The following is a 15,441-nucleotide window of genomic DNA, read 5'->3' as shown; positions in this document are numbered from 1 at the left end:
GGAAGTAGCTATTTTGGAAACATCTAACTAAAATCACCAGTGGGCCCTGTTTTAATTTAACAATTTATTCTCTGGGTTCTTGGAGGCTGGCTGCAGCTGGCCCTGTTCATTTCAGTCCGCTTTACATTTTAGCCAAGAAAATACTATCAGAGAATGAGTTCTCTATGTATTTGTTGTAAAAGCAAAAGCAGAATTTCCACCAGATTTTATAGCACAATAGAACATGAAGTGCTGAATGCAAGAAAGGACCCCCTCCTGCTTTTTACAATCAAGTGCATTTGGGAAGGATTTTTTTTCTTACATTATTTTGCAGAAAAATAAAACTCATGTCACTCTTCAGGGCTTTCCAGGGATCCTTCCCCTTCTTCCCTGCAGAGGGGTTTATCTCCTTGTAGTGTTGCTTTGCGACTTTTAAAAGCAGATGCAGTGTTCCACACCAGAGATGGATGCATTTCAGTAGTGGGTGAAGTGATTCCTGCCTTATGTAGCATGTGAAATCCTTTGGGATGAAAACTCCTATACAAATGTAAGCTTTGTTTATGTATTTATTTAGGAGACCTCTTCAAGGAATGGGATGAGCAATCCCCTTCTCAGAGAAGCAAAGGACACCTGATCAGCAATGGGGGCAACTGGTAATTTAATACCCAGTGGAGGTAACATCCAGGCGATGTTGTGAACGCCACAAGTATAACTGGGCTCAAAAAGGAATTAGATAAGTTCATGGAGAAGAGGTCCAAGACAAGAGCTGCCGGTCAGTATTCTATGTTCTTTAGTGGAAGAACTGCAAGTGACAGTGGACTATGGAGGATCTTGTGCCTAAGGAAGGGAGTGCTTCATCCAGTTACAGCTCTTTATTTACTTCTCTAGTCCTACCAGAGTTTACAGTGTTTGGGGGTCTGACAATACCAAATTGGTTCTGTTCCAATTGGGAGTGTGCCATCTAGTGGCTTTTGTGCAGAACAGTCAAAGAACAGAAAAATCAAATGACAGAACTGCAGAAATAAGGAATAAAAAGATACTAAAGTCATCTAGCTAATCCCCTTCAACCACTGCAGGATTGTTCCCTACTGTATGTTATCCAGTCCAGTATTTAATCACTGAGCAGTGGGGCATCCATCACTCCCTTTGGAAAACCACTCTGCAGCCTAATAAATCTTGCTGTTAAGAAATGGGTCCTGGTATTTAATGGTGTTCTGTAGTTATTTGCTACTCCAGCCCCACCTTATTCACTATATGCAAAGTTATGCATATTTGTTCCTTTTAATTTTTCTTTATCGGTCACTCCCTCACCCCTTTAAGCATTTGTTCTCCTTTTTCTGAATTCGGTCCAATTTCTGGTATTAAAGTGCCCATCAGTGAATAATTTATTTACCTTCAGCCTCACTCAGGGCCAGCTCTAGACCATGCGAGGAGTGTCTTTGGTGCCCTCCCATTTGTTAAATTTTGAATACCTTATTTTTTATTGCATTTGTAGCCCATTTCACAACTTTGATGCACAACTTGCATGCATGATTTATCCCTGTCATACAAGACTATAAATTTGCCTGCTAGGAACTGTAAATCTGTATTTATTCATGTCACATATAAGCAAATAACAATTGTTTCCTCTAAGCTTATAGAAGCTTTTTAATTTTAAGAGTAACTGAAATGTACTAACATCAAGAAATTGACCAGTATTAATAGTGCTTCCTATACTGAGCTCCTGAAGGCTTCTTTGGGGGCATCTTTTATTTTCTATGAGGGAAAACAAATGGTATTAGGGAGAGCAAAATCTTTGTTCTGCAGTCTTAGAAAGTCATCAAACATTATGTGTTAATCATGGCAAAAGAAGTAACAGTATTTCTTTTATATTGTTTGTGGTTTGATAGATATCTATGGCATCTCATTAAATATGTCCTTTATTAGTCGCTACTTGCAATCTTCATGTCTTAAAATACAAGTACACTTTCACAATTACACAATAAAATAAGGTTCACAATATTGCAGCTGGGCTGTCACTTCACTTTGTTTTTATATCTCACTGGCTGACTGGCGACACCCCACCCCTTATTTACCCGCAAGGGCATGGCGGACAACATTCTAGGAGGTTCAAGGAAAAGGTAGTTCTCAGAAAGTCTGGAAGGTTCCATGAGATTCTACAAAGATCCAGAACATTCTAGGAGGTTAGTGAAAAATTCATCCTCCTACGGAATACCTGAAACATTTTACTTCAAACATTCTATTTTCTCTTTTGTTGCTAACAACAAAAACAACACCCCCAACCCAGTGCTCCCCCAAGCTAGGTACCCCACGTGGTTGCCTGGGTCACCTGTCCCTAAATCTGGCCCTGGCCTCACTAATGCCTTTTAGAAATAGACTCTCACCTCCCTGGTGTTTGCTGTGATGCAAATGACTTTTCTAGCCACCATAAGACCTTGCAAGTTTGTAGCTAATTTGCCAGCTCTATCAGTCTGTCTCTTTCGCTGTTAGGCCCCCATCCTGCAAATACTTATGCACATTCTTAATTTTAGGAATGTGAGTAATTCCATTTAAACCAAAATTTAAACTTATGTGTAATATTTGTACAATGTTTTCCAAGTATTTCCCTCCGCTATTGGATGTCTGGTTTGGGATGGTTTGTCCCTGAGTGTATTAGTGTCATTCCTCAATTTATTTCCTGCCCATATTTCTGACTTTGCCTTTTTCTAGTTCTCTGTCTCACCAAGGTTCAGAACCCTTCATGCTTATTACCCTAAGCAAATTGAGCTACCATGCTATCTACCCTCCTCTCCTATATCATTAAGGAAGATTTTAATTAAGATGAAGTTTAACGTAAAGCTATGTGGTGGTATCACATTGTATACATATCCCATCTGCATACATTGCTATTCATCATTATCCTTTTCTTCTGGGTTTTTGTATTACTTAATTTTGTACCATGGTGATATGTGTTATGTAACAATCTAAAATAGATTGTGAGATGTATATTGTTTCAGCTAATTTTGAGTCCATGTGACAGTCTTCTCTCCTTTACCATCACTCCCTCCCCCCTGTAAAAAAACCTGCCATGCATTCTTTCGTCTGACTGTGATTTCTCAGGTTTAGACATGTAGCAAGACAGCAATCTATACCCATCAGCACACACTCCCTAATGGATCGCTCTACACATACAGTTAGTTACTAGCGGAAGTTGCCAATAGGAATAGTAGAGGGGTTTCTGCTTCCTCAATGAAAGCGTCAGCAAAGAGGTAACAGAGTAGATTAATCTGAGTTTATCCTTGAGCTGCCGTGCTGAGAACATGTGAATGGCAATGTAAAAGGCTCTGCCTCTTTTCATTTCCAGATCCCAATGCAGAATGCTGTAGTTTGGTATAGTAGCTTTAATATAAGAATGTCCTAGACATCTCGTGGCCTATTACAGTCTAATCACAGTAACAAGGCTTGATCATTTTACTAGAGAAGATGGAACCAAGCACATGGAGAAATAAGAAGAGTCAGTGAGATAAGGATGCTAGACCAGGTAATGGGTGCAGGATGGAAGAAGGATCATGGACTATGTGGGTGCCACAAAATGAAAGAGGACCCACTGCAGCATGGGCTGCAGCATGCATCATTCTGCCCTATATCTGCACTAGCCTCATAGTCCCATAATCCATGGAGTCCCAGCCCTTTGATTAGGCCAATGTGCTGGGACAAGGAGGGCAACTGGGAGCAGCTAAAATTGAGGGATAAATAGATTATACTGAGGTGTATGTTTGATTGTTATTTGCATTACTACTAAACCCAAACCCCAGGAATGGGTAAATGTAGACTGTACACAGAGGCCCTGGTTCTGGGCTGTCCTGTGGAACCTGTACACTGGTTCTATGGGTGCAAAGGTATAATTCCTTGTGACAGGGTCATTTTTTTTATTATGGGTACAATGCATAGCACAGTGGGGCCATTAGATATGACTGCTATAATAATCATAAGAATAATAATTAATAAATAATAATATGTGCGCTAAAAGATTAAGGCTTGGTCTACACTAGAAAATTAAATTGGATTAACTAAATCACTCAGGGGTATGAAAAATCCCCTGGTGTAGACAGTGCTAAAAAGAATCCTTCCAGTGACCTAACTACCGTCTCTCAAGGAGATGGGTTACCTATAACTGATGGGAGAACCCCCTCCCGCCAGCATAGGTAGTGTCTACACTGAAGCACTGTAGTGGTGCAGATGTAGCGGTGCAGCTATAGCATTTCAAGTGTAGACGAGCTCTTAGTCTCTTAACTGGCAGAGAGAAGGACTCATTCTCTGATGTGGGTCAGCCACTAGAGGGAGGACAACGATCCGTATTCTAGCCTAGGTTAAAGAAAATGTCTTGCACACACATTATCTCTATGAGAGTGAGATCTGTTATTTTCAAAGCTAGCTCCCAACGATCCTTTTGACCTGAATCAGGCCCTCATGTAAAAACATGACTGACACGGGGACTGAGCCTGCCACAATCATTCACCAGCACTCCAGGGCCATCTTGCTATGTGCCATTTCCATGAGATGGGCCTGTGTTCATACCTCCTGGCTGAGGGCCACCTGTGGCCTAGACCCCACTGGAGGGGTCCGGTGTCCTGGGTTGTGGGTTGGGAGGGCTGACCAAATTGTGCTATAGTACTGTTCAAGGTTAGCTATTGGCGTTAAGACTATCAATTCCCACACTCTTTGCTTGTGCAAAGTTCCACTGAAGTCAATGGAAGCCTTGCCTTGCTAAAGTATGCAGGATTTGGCCCATTAATTAAAAGGTCAGTTTTAAAATCCTATAGTGTGAACAATGAAACTCCTTTTGCTCGTGTTACTTAGTAATAACACTTTTGATCTTCAGAGGTAATACTGTAACTTCAAAACAGCCACTTCCCTTGCAGTTATTATGCTGTTTGCTTATCTTTGTCAAAGTTAGGAAAAAGTAACATCAACGAAGTAAGTTTTAGTTTTGTTTTGTAATCCATTTAACTTTCTGGGTCTCTGCAGCACTGTCTGTGTTTAAACAATGCAGAAGCATGTTCATTTGTTTACAAGCAACTGTTTTCAGAATCTTAAACAAGTATGGAAACACTTCTATTGCCCTTCATCTTATAAAAACAAAAAATTTGCTATCACACATTAACGTATGGGCTAAGCTGTAGTTAATTTAACTATTCAACTTTGCTGTGTTTGTGGGGAAGGTCACTTCTCTTGGGGATTTGCAATGATGATGATGCAGTTAATTGTCTAATATAAGTGTTTATATTATTATTTAAAACTGACTGCAAGGTGAGCATGCAAAGATTAAGTGCAGTAAGGGACAGCCATACTGCCTTCTTGGTAAATAAACACATTAATCTATATTAGATTAATGAATTAATTTAGCTAATTAATATGGCTTCATGCCAGGAAGGTTGACAATAGATGCACTGAGGCAGCTAGTGGACAAACGTAGAGAAAAAAGGAAAGAATAGTCCCATGGTGTTCATTGATCTGGAAAAGGCCCTGACAGAGTTCCAAGAGAAGTCATCTGGTGGTGTATGGGGGAGAAAATGGTACCGGAGATTTGTGTGTGGCTTGCTCAAGGTACAATGTCAACAGTCAGAACTTCTAGTGATGAAACACAAACTGTCAGTAGAGGTGGGAGTGCATCCGAGATCAGTACTGAGCCCTTTCTTGTTTATCTTTATCCTGGATACCCTCCCAAGGAAGATACAGAAGGAGGCACCGTGGGCCTGCTGTTTGCAGATGCTACCATTCCATGCACTGGGGAGAAAGATAGTCTAGAAGAAGATCTTGATAAGGGGAGAGATGTGCTGCAGGGACATGGGTTCAAAATGAGCAGAGGAAAAGCAATGTTTGTGGAATGCAATTTCAATAATGGGAACTCTGAAGACTTAGCCTTGAATCTAGCTGGGAAGACAATACCAACAATACAAAATGTCACGTTTCTGAGTTCCAGAGTCCAGGAAAAGGTGGAAATGGAGAACAAAATTAGAGCTAGGATAAATACCTGGCTGAAATGGTGAGAGATACGTGGTGTAGTATGTGACATGAAGGTTACCAGGAAAAGTCTATCAAATAGTGACCAATCCAGTTTTAATGTGTGGCACTGTATGTTGGGCAACAAAGAAGAAACATGAACAAATGATCTATTTCACAGAAATGAGAATGTCGAGATGGATGAGTGGTATAAGCAAGAATGTCGAGATGGATGAGTGGTATAAGCAAGAAAGAACACATAAGCGATACGTACATGAGAGATATGCTCAAAGTAACACCCATAACAAGAAAATGAGGGAGTGCAGGCTCAGATGGTTTAGTCACATAAAACTGCGTCAGTCAGAGAGTTCAACAGATTAAGAATGAAGGAAAAAGAGAGCGAGCGAGCCAGGAAGAATTGGTGGGATGTCATAAAGGAAGATGTTAGCATGTGGTATAATTTAGGACATGGCATTGAACAGAGGAGTCCTTTGGAGGGAGAGGACTCAGAGGGGACCCCATTCCATGGGATTAACAGAAAGACAAAGAAGAATTTATTTAGTTCATTCACAAAATTCCCTCTGGCAACTCTCAGGAGGACGATGGGAGAGAGTCCCTGGCCTCTCATTTCTCATGCCCGCCTCCCACCAAAACTGACACAGTATCATAGAACGATAGGACTGGAAAGGATCTCGAGAGGTCTCTAGTCCAGTCCCCTGCACTCCTGGCAGGACTAAGTATTATCTAGACCATCCCTGATAGGTGTTTGTCTAACCCGCTCTTAAAGACCTCCAATGATGGAGGTTCCGCAACCTCCTTAGGCAATTTATTCCACTGCTTAACCACCCTGACAGTTTGGAGGTTTTTGCTAATGTCCAACCTAAACTGCCTTTGCTGCAATTTAAGCCCATTGCTTCTTGTCTGACCCTCCGAGGTTAAAGAGCACAACTTTTCTCCCTCCTCCTTGTAACAACCTTTTATGTATGGTCCAAGACTGGATCAATGCAGCAATAAAACACTCTGTAGACATGCTAAACACCCAGTGAAGGTGACTCTGGGCATCAGCCCCATTGCACAGTCACCAGCTGGTTGTGCCTATTCATAAACTCTGTTGCATATTCATGAGCCACTATTGTGCCTAGGGGCACCTGGGTCCCCAGGTTCTGCCCTTGAGGAGGAGCATCCTGGAACAGTCCATTGCGCTCCAAGCATGAGGGGGATCCCTGAGGCTCACAACCACAAAAGAGGCTTTTTGGTGTCCTCCATGGGGTGGCCCTACCGCCCTTTGGGATACAGCGTGCCCCTTGTGCCCAATCGTGGCCCGTGCTTGGCTGGCGCATAGGCAGGTTTCGGGGGCAGTGGGGTCTGCTCTTTCTCTCCCCCCAGTCCCCAGATCCCAGGTGGTGCCGCCCCGCCAAGCCCGGGGACTACATTTCCCGGCATGCCCTGGGGTAGCGTGGCTGTGCGTGCGGGGGGCGGGGCTCCGCCGCCGGGCTCCCCAGGCAGCGCTGCCTGCGGCTGCCGGGCTGGCTGACAGGAGCGCCCCGGAGGGAGCGATGGGGGAGCGCGGCCGCCGGGGCCCCTGAGACCCCGCCGCGCCCCAGCCCCGGCCTCCGCCATGGAGCTGGAGCAGCCCGGGGAGCACCCGGAGCCGCGCGCCGCCGCCGGGAGCAAGGGGTCGCCCCGCAACGGTAGGTGTCGCCGAGACCCCCCTGCCGGGTCCCGGGGCTGCCGCTCCGCGGGGCGGGGCGGGGCGGGCTGCGAGCGGGGCCCCCACCCCGGGGGGACGGGCGCCAGGCGGGGCCCGCGGGGCGAGCGCGGGCCGGGGGGGGTTATGGCTCCGCGGCCTTTGTTGGGGGGGCGGGGGTTGAACTTTTGAACTTGGGGGGGGGGGGGCGGCGGCCCGGGCTGTGTCCGCCTGGCGGGGCTCTGCCGCGGGGCGCTTGGGCAGGGCGGAGCACCCCCCCCCGCCTGGGAAGCAGCAGCGGGGCGCAGCGCGGGGGTGGGGGGTTGCCTGGGCTGAGGGGCTTGGGGGGCTCCCCAGCTCCCGGTGACTCTGTTTCCCAGGTACTCGGGGAGCGGGGGCCAGGCGCCGCCCGCGGAGCCTGGCTCGTGATGTCAGTTGCATTCGCTCCCTAAGCCTTTGTACCCGTCATTCAGCGCTGGGATTTAAAGGACACCAATAATGGTGATTTTGACTCCTAACCACATTCCCAGTTCTCTTTGAATGCTTCCTCCTGCTACTTCCTCCCCCGGCCAGAACCAGCTTGAGATGTCAGTGATCAATCTCACGTGTAAATAGTATTTGAATATTTTATAACTGTAGAGTTCGGTGGTGTTCCCTCTTGTTAAACCGTGAATCAATAAACTCTATACAAATGCAACCTTATATTGTTATGTGAAACTTGACAAAGAAACCTGTAGTAACAAATGCAAAAATCATGGGCTCTTTCTGCACGTGTGCTCAATTCTTGCCTGGCAAAATTCCTTGTGGCTTATTTTGCAACAAGTTTCCTTGTATACAGAGGTCTATTATCACTGTCAGGTTGTAATACAACTCAAACTGGAGTTTAACAAGAGATACTAATCTTGGTGACCTTTTTAAAGATAATAACTTGGTTAGATAACTCAAATCAGTAAAGTTCATGGAACATTGTGACTTGTAGAAATGTGGGTGAAGTTTACTGACTTTCTTCTCTGATGAAGAAGAATGTCTAGATATTAATTCCCTCCAAAAATAAATCAGTTGGTTTTATGCAGCTGTTTCTAAACCATACTGAAGGGGTAGGAGTGTAATGTATATTAGCTAAAAATGCAAAAGAGGAAACTATTTTATAAATCCTGAAATGTTTCACAATTTCACTTTTGGCAAACCTCTCTGATTGTTTGTTTTTATCCCTCTTAAAGGGATAAAATAGTGTTTTTGTTTTTGTATGTGTGTGTTCATCTTCTACTGTACCTCTCTATATGCTGAAGCTGGTCTGGTTCAAAAATTTCTCCTTAGACATTTCTGAATTTCTAAGCTGCATGGAATTGTTCTTTGAGCATATTGGATGCTTTTTCTTCCTGTCTGTGCTGTTCATCTTTTAACTTTCAAAGGCACAGTTTTGGACATTGTTCAATTTCCAATATTCATTTTTTTGAAGAAAGACTTGTTAGAAAATATTCTAACTCCTTCAACTTGAAATCTATTCAGTTTAAAAAACAGCTAAAAGTAGCAGGTACCAAACTTGCATCTGAATTCCCCTACCAATTTTTGTGGTTTGCAATCAAATTTGTTTTGAAAAGAAAGTATATCTTCCCTGTGTCTGTGAAGGACCCACACAAATAAGAGAAGCTGACTATACAGAGGAAACAGTTGATACTAACCAGACACACATTGCAGTAAAATGCACAAAGAAAATAATTTAAAAAAGAAACCGTTTTCTCTGATTTTTGTAACAGTAATGTAGGTGTTATTTGTAACAGTAAGTTTTTAAAACAATTCAGTGGGATTTTAAATAGAGTACCTCTTCTTAAAACTGCTAAAAACAAATCTTCCTCTTAAGGAAATACTGGATTGAGTCAAATATATATTATTACACCTTTAATACTTTGCCACTTCTCTATATTAGAGTTAACTTTTTGATTCTGTTTTGGGAAATGTCTATTGCTGTATGTGTGCATCCTCAGTAGCACAACAGTGTTCAAAATGTTTCCCATGAACAAATTTTTGCCCTTAAGCAATGCACATTTTGAATAACCTTGTTTGTTACAGACTACTAAAATAGTTGAATTGTTTAAGGATCAGAATTGCTTATTTAAGTGTAGTAGTCTTCTTAACTGCAGCCACAGCTAGTGAGCTTACCATATTAGAAGTGTTTTGAATGGATGATATAACAATCTATTACTTTTTTCTTGCAATAAAATGTGAAATGCTGGCATAGTATTGAGACATTGCTTGACCTTCAGTCTTTCTAAATCCTACAGCAGGAGTGGGAGGAGGAGGAGATTATTGACTTGTCACTTTGTAAACTGAAAAATATCAGTAAACAATATTGAAAATATTGATAATCTGAATATTTTATTTCCTAATAAAGATTGATATTACTCTTAGCTTGATTAATTCCTTGAGGTACAATATTTTGATTGTTTTAATTGCATTTTCTACAAAAACAGAATCTAGAAATTTATGGTTGTTTTCTAATATTTCATACTGGGTGAAATACTAAGAATATTTAAATAGGATTGCATTATTGGTGGCTTTGGCATGTTTAGAGAAATAAACTCTTTATGTAGTTTGTTACTGTGGTAACCTATAAAAACTTGCATCATAATTTAATTAACATTTTTCATGAGTAAAGCCTTGTTAGCATATGGATGTGCAGTTGTATAACTTCAGTTAAGCAATTAAAGTTACAACTCTTTAGAGTATTTTGCATATTTCAAAACTTAAGACAGATGGCGATTTTTTTTCTTACCCTTTAGAGAACATGTTCTTGCCATTGTAAAACTGAGTAGAGAAACATAGGTAAAATTCGTTTATCTTCACAACTTGTTTAAGTGCCAGAACATAACTATATAAGAGAACTTAACAATCATACAGGACTTTGACCAATACCTTTATGATTACAATTGATTTTAGAAAATTGGTTTAGGGCATTATATTGTGGCATGGATTCCTTCTGAACTAATAAAAAAAAGGCTGTTGAAAAACCACTTCTAAAAACCATTTAAAAAAAAATGATTTCAATTAGCATTGTTTGCCCCTGAGTGAAGACAATGTATAATATAATTAAAACAGTTTGTGAAAACCATTATGCCCTGCCTGTGCTAATCACAAAATGTGCTAGCTGAAATTGATTTTAAAACTGTTTTTAAATGGTTTCTGAACACTATCCATTGTAGTGTGAATAAGATCTCTAAAGACCTTTACTTCTTGATTATAGTTCTAAAACAGATGTATTTATATATTAGAAAATTGTCACATTTTGAATAAAACAAAAATTCAAGGAATTTGTTGACAAACAAACTTCTTATTTGAATGATGCTTAGAATGGGAAGAAAGAAGACTAGTGAATGTGTGTGTGCAGGATTTTCAATGACAATTTATTTTTTAGTTCCATAGCTTTCGTGGAAACTTCATTACATATACACCAAGACATTCTTTTTGCAACTTCTCGGCTATTGACTATTTTGCATCTGAGAGAAAGCATTCAATAAACAGATGAATTTGTTGTGGTGTAGTAAGATCTTAATTTACTTGCTCTACAACTTTTCTTTGAAGTTTGAAAAAAAATGAAGCTGGTGAGTTGTACAGTGGCAATGCTATCTTCACTGCCTCTGAATAAACAAAAGTTACTATGTTGTTTTAAACAGATCAGATTTGCTTGTTGAATGTGGGTGGGTCTCTTTTTGAGAAAGCAGACCCAATAACAGAACAGTGGAGTGAAAGCTGGGAATGGTATGAGAAACATGTAAGTTATTACTAGTCATTAGACAATATTTAACACTCATGTAATTTGATTTGAGGATATAAAAATGGACAGTATTTTCCCTGATCAATTAAGTTGAAATTCCTGATTTTTTTTTTGTAATACTGTAATCAAGAAAATGATTATTAGGTGTCTTCTATGAATGAATATACCAATAAATGAAGGTAGCCGTGTACATTCAGCAAAGGTACAATGTCAGCAATATCTGAAACTAACTGCATAGTTTGAAAAACCTTGTATTGCTGATATCCGATGAAGTGCTTCAAAGTTGCAAGGTGATGAGAAAATGAGGGGAAACTTTCAGTTATGCTTTCTTAATGATAGGGAAGTAACTTCATCTTCAAAATGCATTTATGGATTGTCTTAAAATGCTATTTTGTGTGGATGCACAATGTAAATTTCTGAATTGTTATTAAATGCCTTAACCACGTGAGTGTTTGTCGTTATGATGTAAACCAGAAAGTCATTTATAACAGCATTCACCAAGAATGAGAACAGAGTTTATCCTGTTGATAAACTGATTATTTAAATAAAGCCTTTAGCAGTGTAATCTGGTCATTCTAATTAACAGGCATTTACATAAAAGACTGGCTCAGGGTTTCATCAGATGGTTGCTGGTGAGCCAAATGCATTCTTTCCCTGCAGCTGTATTAAACTAGCCTTTTGATCCTTCTTTTGAGCCCTTAAGCTACAGTGGTTATCACTTTGGAAAGTTAATTGAGGAGAGAAATTAGTTAGGGGGGAAACCTTGTCAGGTTGGTCTTCAATCTTAATATTTTCAGTTATCCAAATGAAAGAATTTCAGAGGTTTTTAATGAAGAAATGACTGCCAGTGATGCTTTTTAAAAGAAAAATGTGCTGCTGACTGGTTAGGTAGAATCAAGAGCTTTAATTTCCCCCACTCTGTAAATAATTCTCATCCCTTGCCTGATATGAAAACAATATATTGTTGACCATAGAATTGTCTTGGAAATATTCTTAAATTTCAGAATCTCCAGAAAGTTAGGCTGGGATTTGAAAAGGTGGAATGCCCTAGTTCTGTTGAGATTCAATGCAAGTTGAACACCTAACTCTCTTAGACACCTTTTGAAAATCTCAACTATTTATTTCTATAGAAATGGTGGACTCATAGTTGCTTAACTAGAAATGTATCCCTTAGTGCTTCGTCTCAATATTCATTTTGTAGAGAGATGGGCACCTTAGGTTGACTATGTAGACCCTTTTCCTCCTTAAATATGCTGAAAAACAGACCAATTTTCTTGTGTCAGACTGAGGATGAGTTGCTGTGGTGCACTTTTCTTAGTAAGTTTATCTTGTAGAGTGTACATGGAGTATTTTAAAATATCTTGTAAATATATCCTGGAATTGCCCAGCCCTTGGGACCTAATCACAACAAACTCTCCTGTTACATTGAATCACAGAAGCTGTTCAAGAAGAAACCGCAGATGGCAGTAGTAGTATATATTTGTCTTGGAGGCTGAGATTGTATTCAGGTTAGTGTGAGGCATTCCTTATACACTGTCGATTGATCAGCTGGCAGGTGTAATATCGCCAACATTGCAAAAATGCTCAGCATCGTGTTTTTTTTTTAATTGTGGAGGTTTTTGCTAAGTTCCATTGAGTTTGTATTTCGTGTTTCAAGTGACAGTTTCCTGAGTTCACAACTTTATTGTAATTCTTGTGATATTTGTGTTCTTTAAAACTGCCATTCATGGAGCTAAGTGATTACATGAGGCTCTAAACTTTCTTTAAAAAAAAAAAAATTCTAACCTTCATGGTACAGTGAAAAGTTGAATATATGACTGGAGTTCCCCCTAAAATGCTCAGGAACCCAAACTTTATTATTTTCTAAAAATCTCTTGTTTAAGCCAGTCTTGTGATTGGGGGTAGGGGCTCATGGGTTTTTGTTTTTTTTCATATTTGGGGTTGGCAGTTTAGTAACAGACTTACTAATTTTGTTGTACAAAATTGCATCTTAACATTTGAATTAGTTAATTGGGTGACTTGAATAATATTGCAGAAAGTTAAAAGTAGTTAAAAGCATTAAGTGCATAGACTTTCTGTGAAATGTATGAGTTAGGGAAAGCTTCCAAGTAGGGACTCTTTTGTCCATGGGTAGCTTCATTTGATGTAGTATCAAATGACTTCTAAAAAAAAGTAATGCAGTGTCCTTGATTTAATTTATCTGTAAGAAGTGTAGTGATCTAACTCCAGTTTTTGTGCATTACTGATTTGCAACAGAATAACATTTTGTTTGCTGAAAATGATAAGGATATTTTTCATTTACAGGGCTAAGGATTTAGGTGCTTAGGATTTTGGACTGAGAATAACCCTTGACGCCTGCCTTGGTTCCTGAATCCTTAATTTACTGATAGGGCTTGATCTTGCAAACTCACTTCTTATTATACCTTATTCAGCTGGTATTGCTGCAGACTGAATTGGGACTACTTGTATAACTAAGTTTGCAGGATCTGTACATTGATGATTACATAAATTGAAAGTAGGGCTGTCGATTAATCACAGTTAATTCTGTGTTGTAATTGAAATCAAAGTATATATTTTTGATTACAAATATTTGCACTGTAAAAATGAGAGTATTTTTCAATTCACCTCGTACAAGTACTGTAGTGCAATCTTTGTTTTCAAAGTGCAATTTACAAATGTAGATGTTTTGTTTTTGAGTGCATTACGTAACAAAAAAAGTAAAACTTCAGAGCCTACAAGTCCACTCAGTCCTACTTCTTGTTCCTCCAATGGGGGAGGGATAGCTCAGTAGTTTGAGCATTGGCCTGCTAAACCCAGGGTTGTGAGTTCAGTCCTTGAGGGGGCCACTTAGGGATCTGGGGCAAAAATCAGTACTTGGTCCTGCTAGTGAAGGCAGGGGGCTGGACTTGATGACCTTTCGGGGACCCTTCCAGTTCTATGAGATAGGTATACCTCCAGTCTCCAAGTTTGTTTACATTTACAGGCCCTCTTCTTATTTACAGTGTCACCAGAAAGTGAAAACAGGCATTTGTATGGCACTTTTGTAGCCAGCATTGCAAGGTATTTACGTGCCAGATATGCTAAACAATCGTATGCCCCTTCATGCTTCCGCCACCATTCCAGAGGACATGCTTCCATGCTGATGACACTCATTTAAAAAAAAAAATATATATTGCATTGATTAAGTTTGTGACTGAACTCCTTGGGGAAGAAGTGTATGTCACTTGTTCTGTTTTACCGGCATTCTGCCGTATATTTTATGTTTATAGCATTCTTGGATTATGACCCAACACATGTTCGTTTTAAGAACACTTTCACTGCAGATTTGACAAAACACAAAGAAGGTACCAATGTGAGATTTCTACAGATAGCTACAGCACTCGACCCAAGGTTTAAGAATCTGAAGTGCCTTCCAAAATCTGAGAAGGACAAGGTATGGAGGAGCATGCTTTCAGAAGTCTTAAAAGAGCAACACTCTGATGCAGAAACTACAGAACCCGAACCACCAAAAAAGAAAATCAACCTTCTGCTGGTGGCATCTGACCCAGATAATGAAAATGAACATGCGTCAGTCCACACTGCTTTGGATTGTTATTGAGCAGAACCCTCATCAGCATGGACGCATGTCCCCTGGAATGGTAGTTGAAGCATGGAGGGACATATAAATCTTTAGTGCATCTGGCACGTAAATATCTTGCAACGCCAGCTGCAACAGTGCCATGAGAACGCCTGTTCTCACTTCCAGGTGACCTTGTGAACAAGAAGTGGGCAGCATTATCTCCTGCAAATGTAACCAAAGTTGTTTGTCTGAGCGATTGGCTGAACAAGAAGTAAGACTGAGTAGACTTGCATTTGTAAGTTCAACTTTCATGATAGAGATTGCACTACAATACTTGTATTAGGTGAAATGAAAAATACTATTTTGTTTTTTACAGTGCAAATACTTGTAATCAAAATTAAATATAAACTAATCATTGTACACTTCGTATTCGGTGTTGTAATTGAAATCGATATATTTGAA

The 15,441-nt window shown here is 40.3% G+C and overlaps 1 protein-coding gene across 4 annotated transcripts in view; it reads left to right on the top strand.

The window, feature by feature from the left end:
- The first annotated feature begins 7,415 nt into the window (after positions 1 to 7,415).
- Positions 7,416 to 15,441, top strand: part of NR6A1 (nuclear receptor subfamily 6 group A member 1) — a 187,384-nt gene continuing 179,358 nt past the window's right edge. For all 4 annotated transcript variants that reach the window (XM_065572622.1, XM_065572620.1, XM_065572621.1 and 1 more), the window contains exon 1: positions 7,416 to 7,652. In XM_065572622.1, coding sequence (XP_065428694.1) covers positions 7,580 to 7,652 — 73 coding nt within the window. In that variant the 5' untranslated portion in view covers positions 7,416 to 7,579. The remainder of the gene's footprint in view (positions 7,653 to 15,441) is intronic.

This window comes from Chrysemys picta, chromosome 18 (assembly GCF_011386835.1).
Source record: "Chrysemys picta bellii isolate R12L10 chromosome 18, ASM1138683v2, whole genome shotgun sequence".
Classification (NCBI taxonomy): domain Eukaryota; kingdom Metazoa; phylum Chordata; order Testudines; family Emydidae; genus Chrysemys; species Chrysemys picta.
The sequence above is the reverse complement of the archived record's forward strand: the minus strand, read 5'-3'. Positions and strand labels throughout refer to the sequence as shown.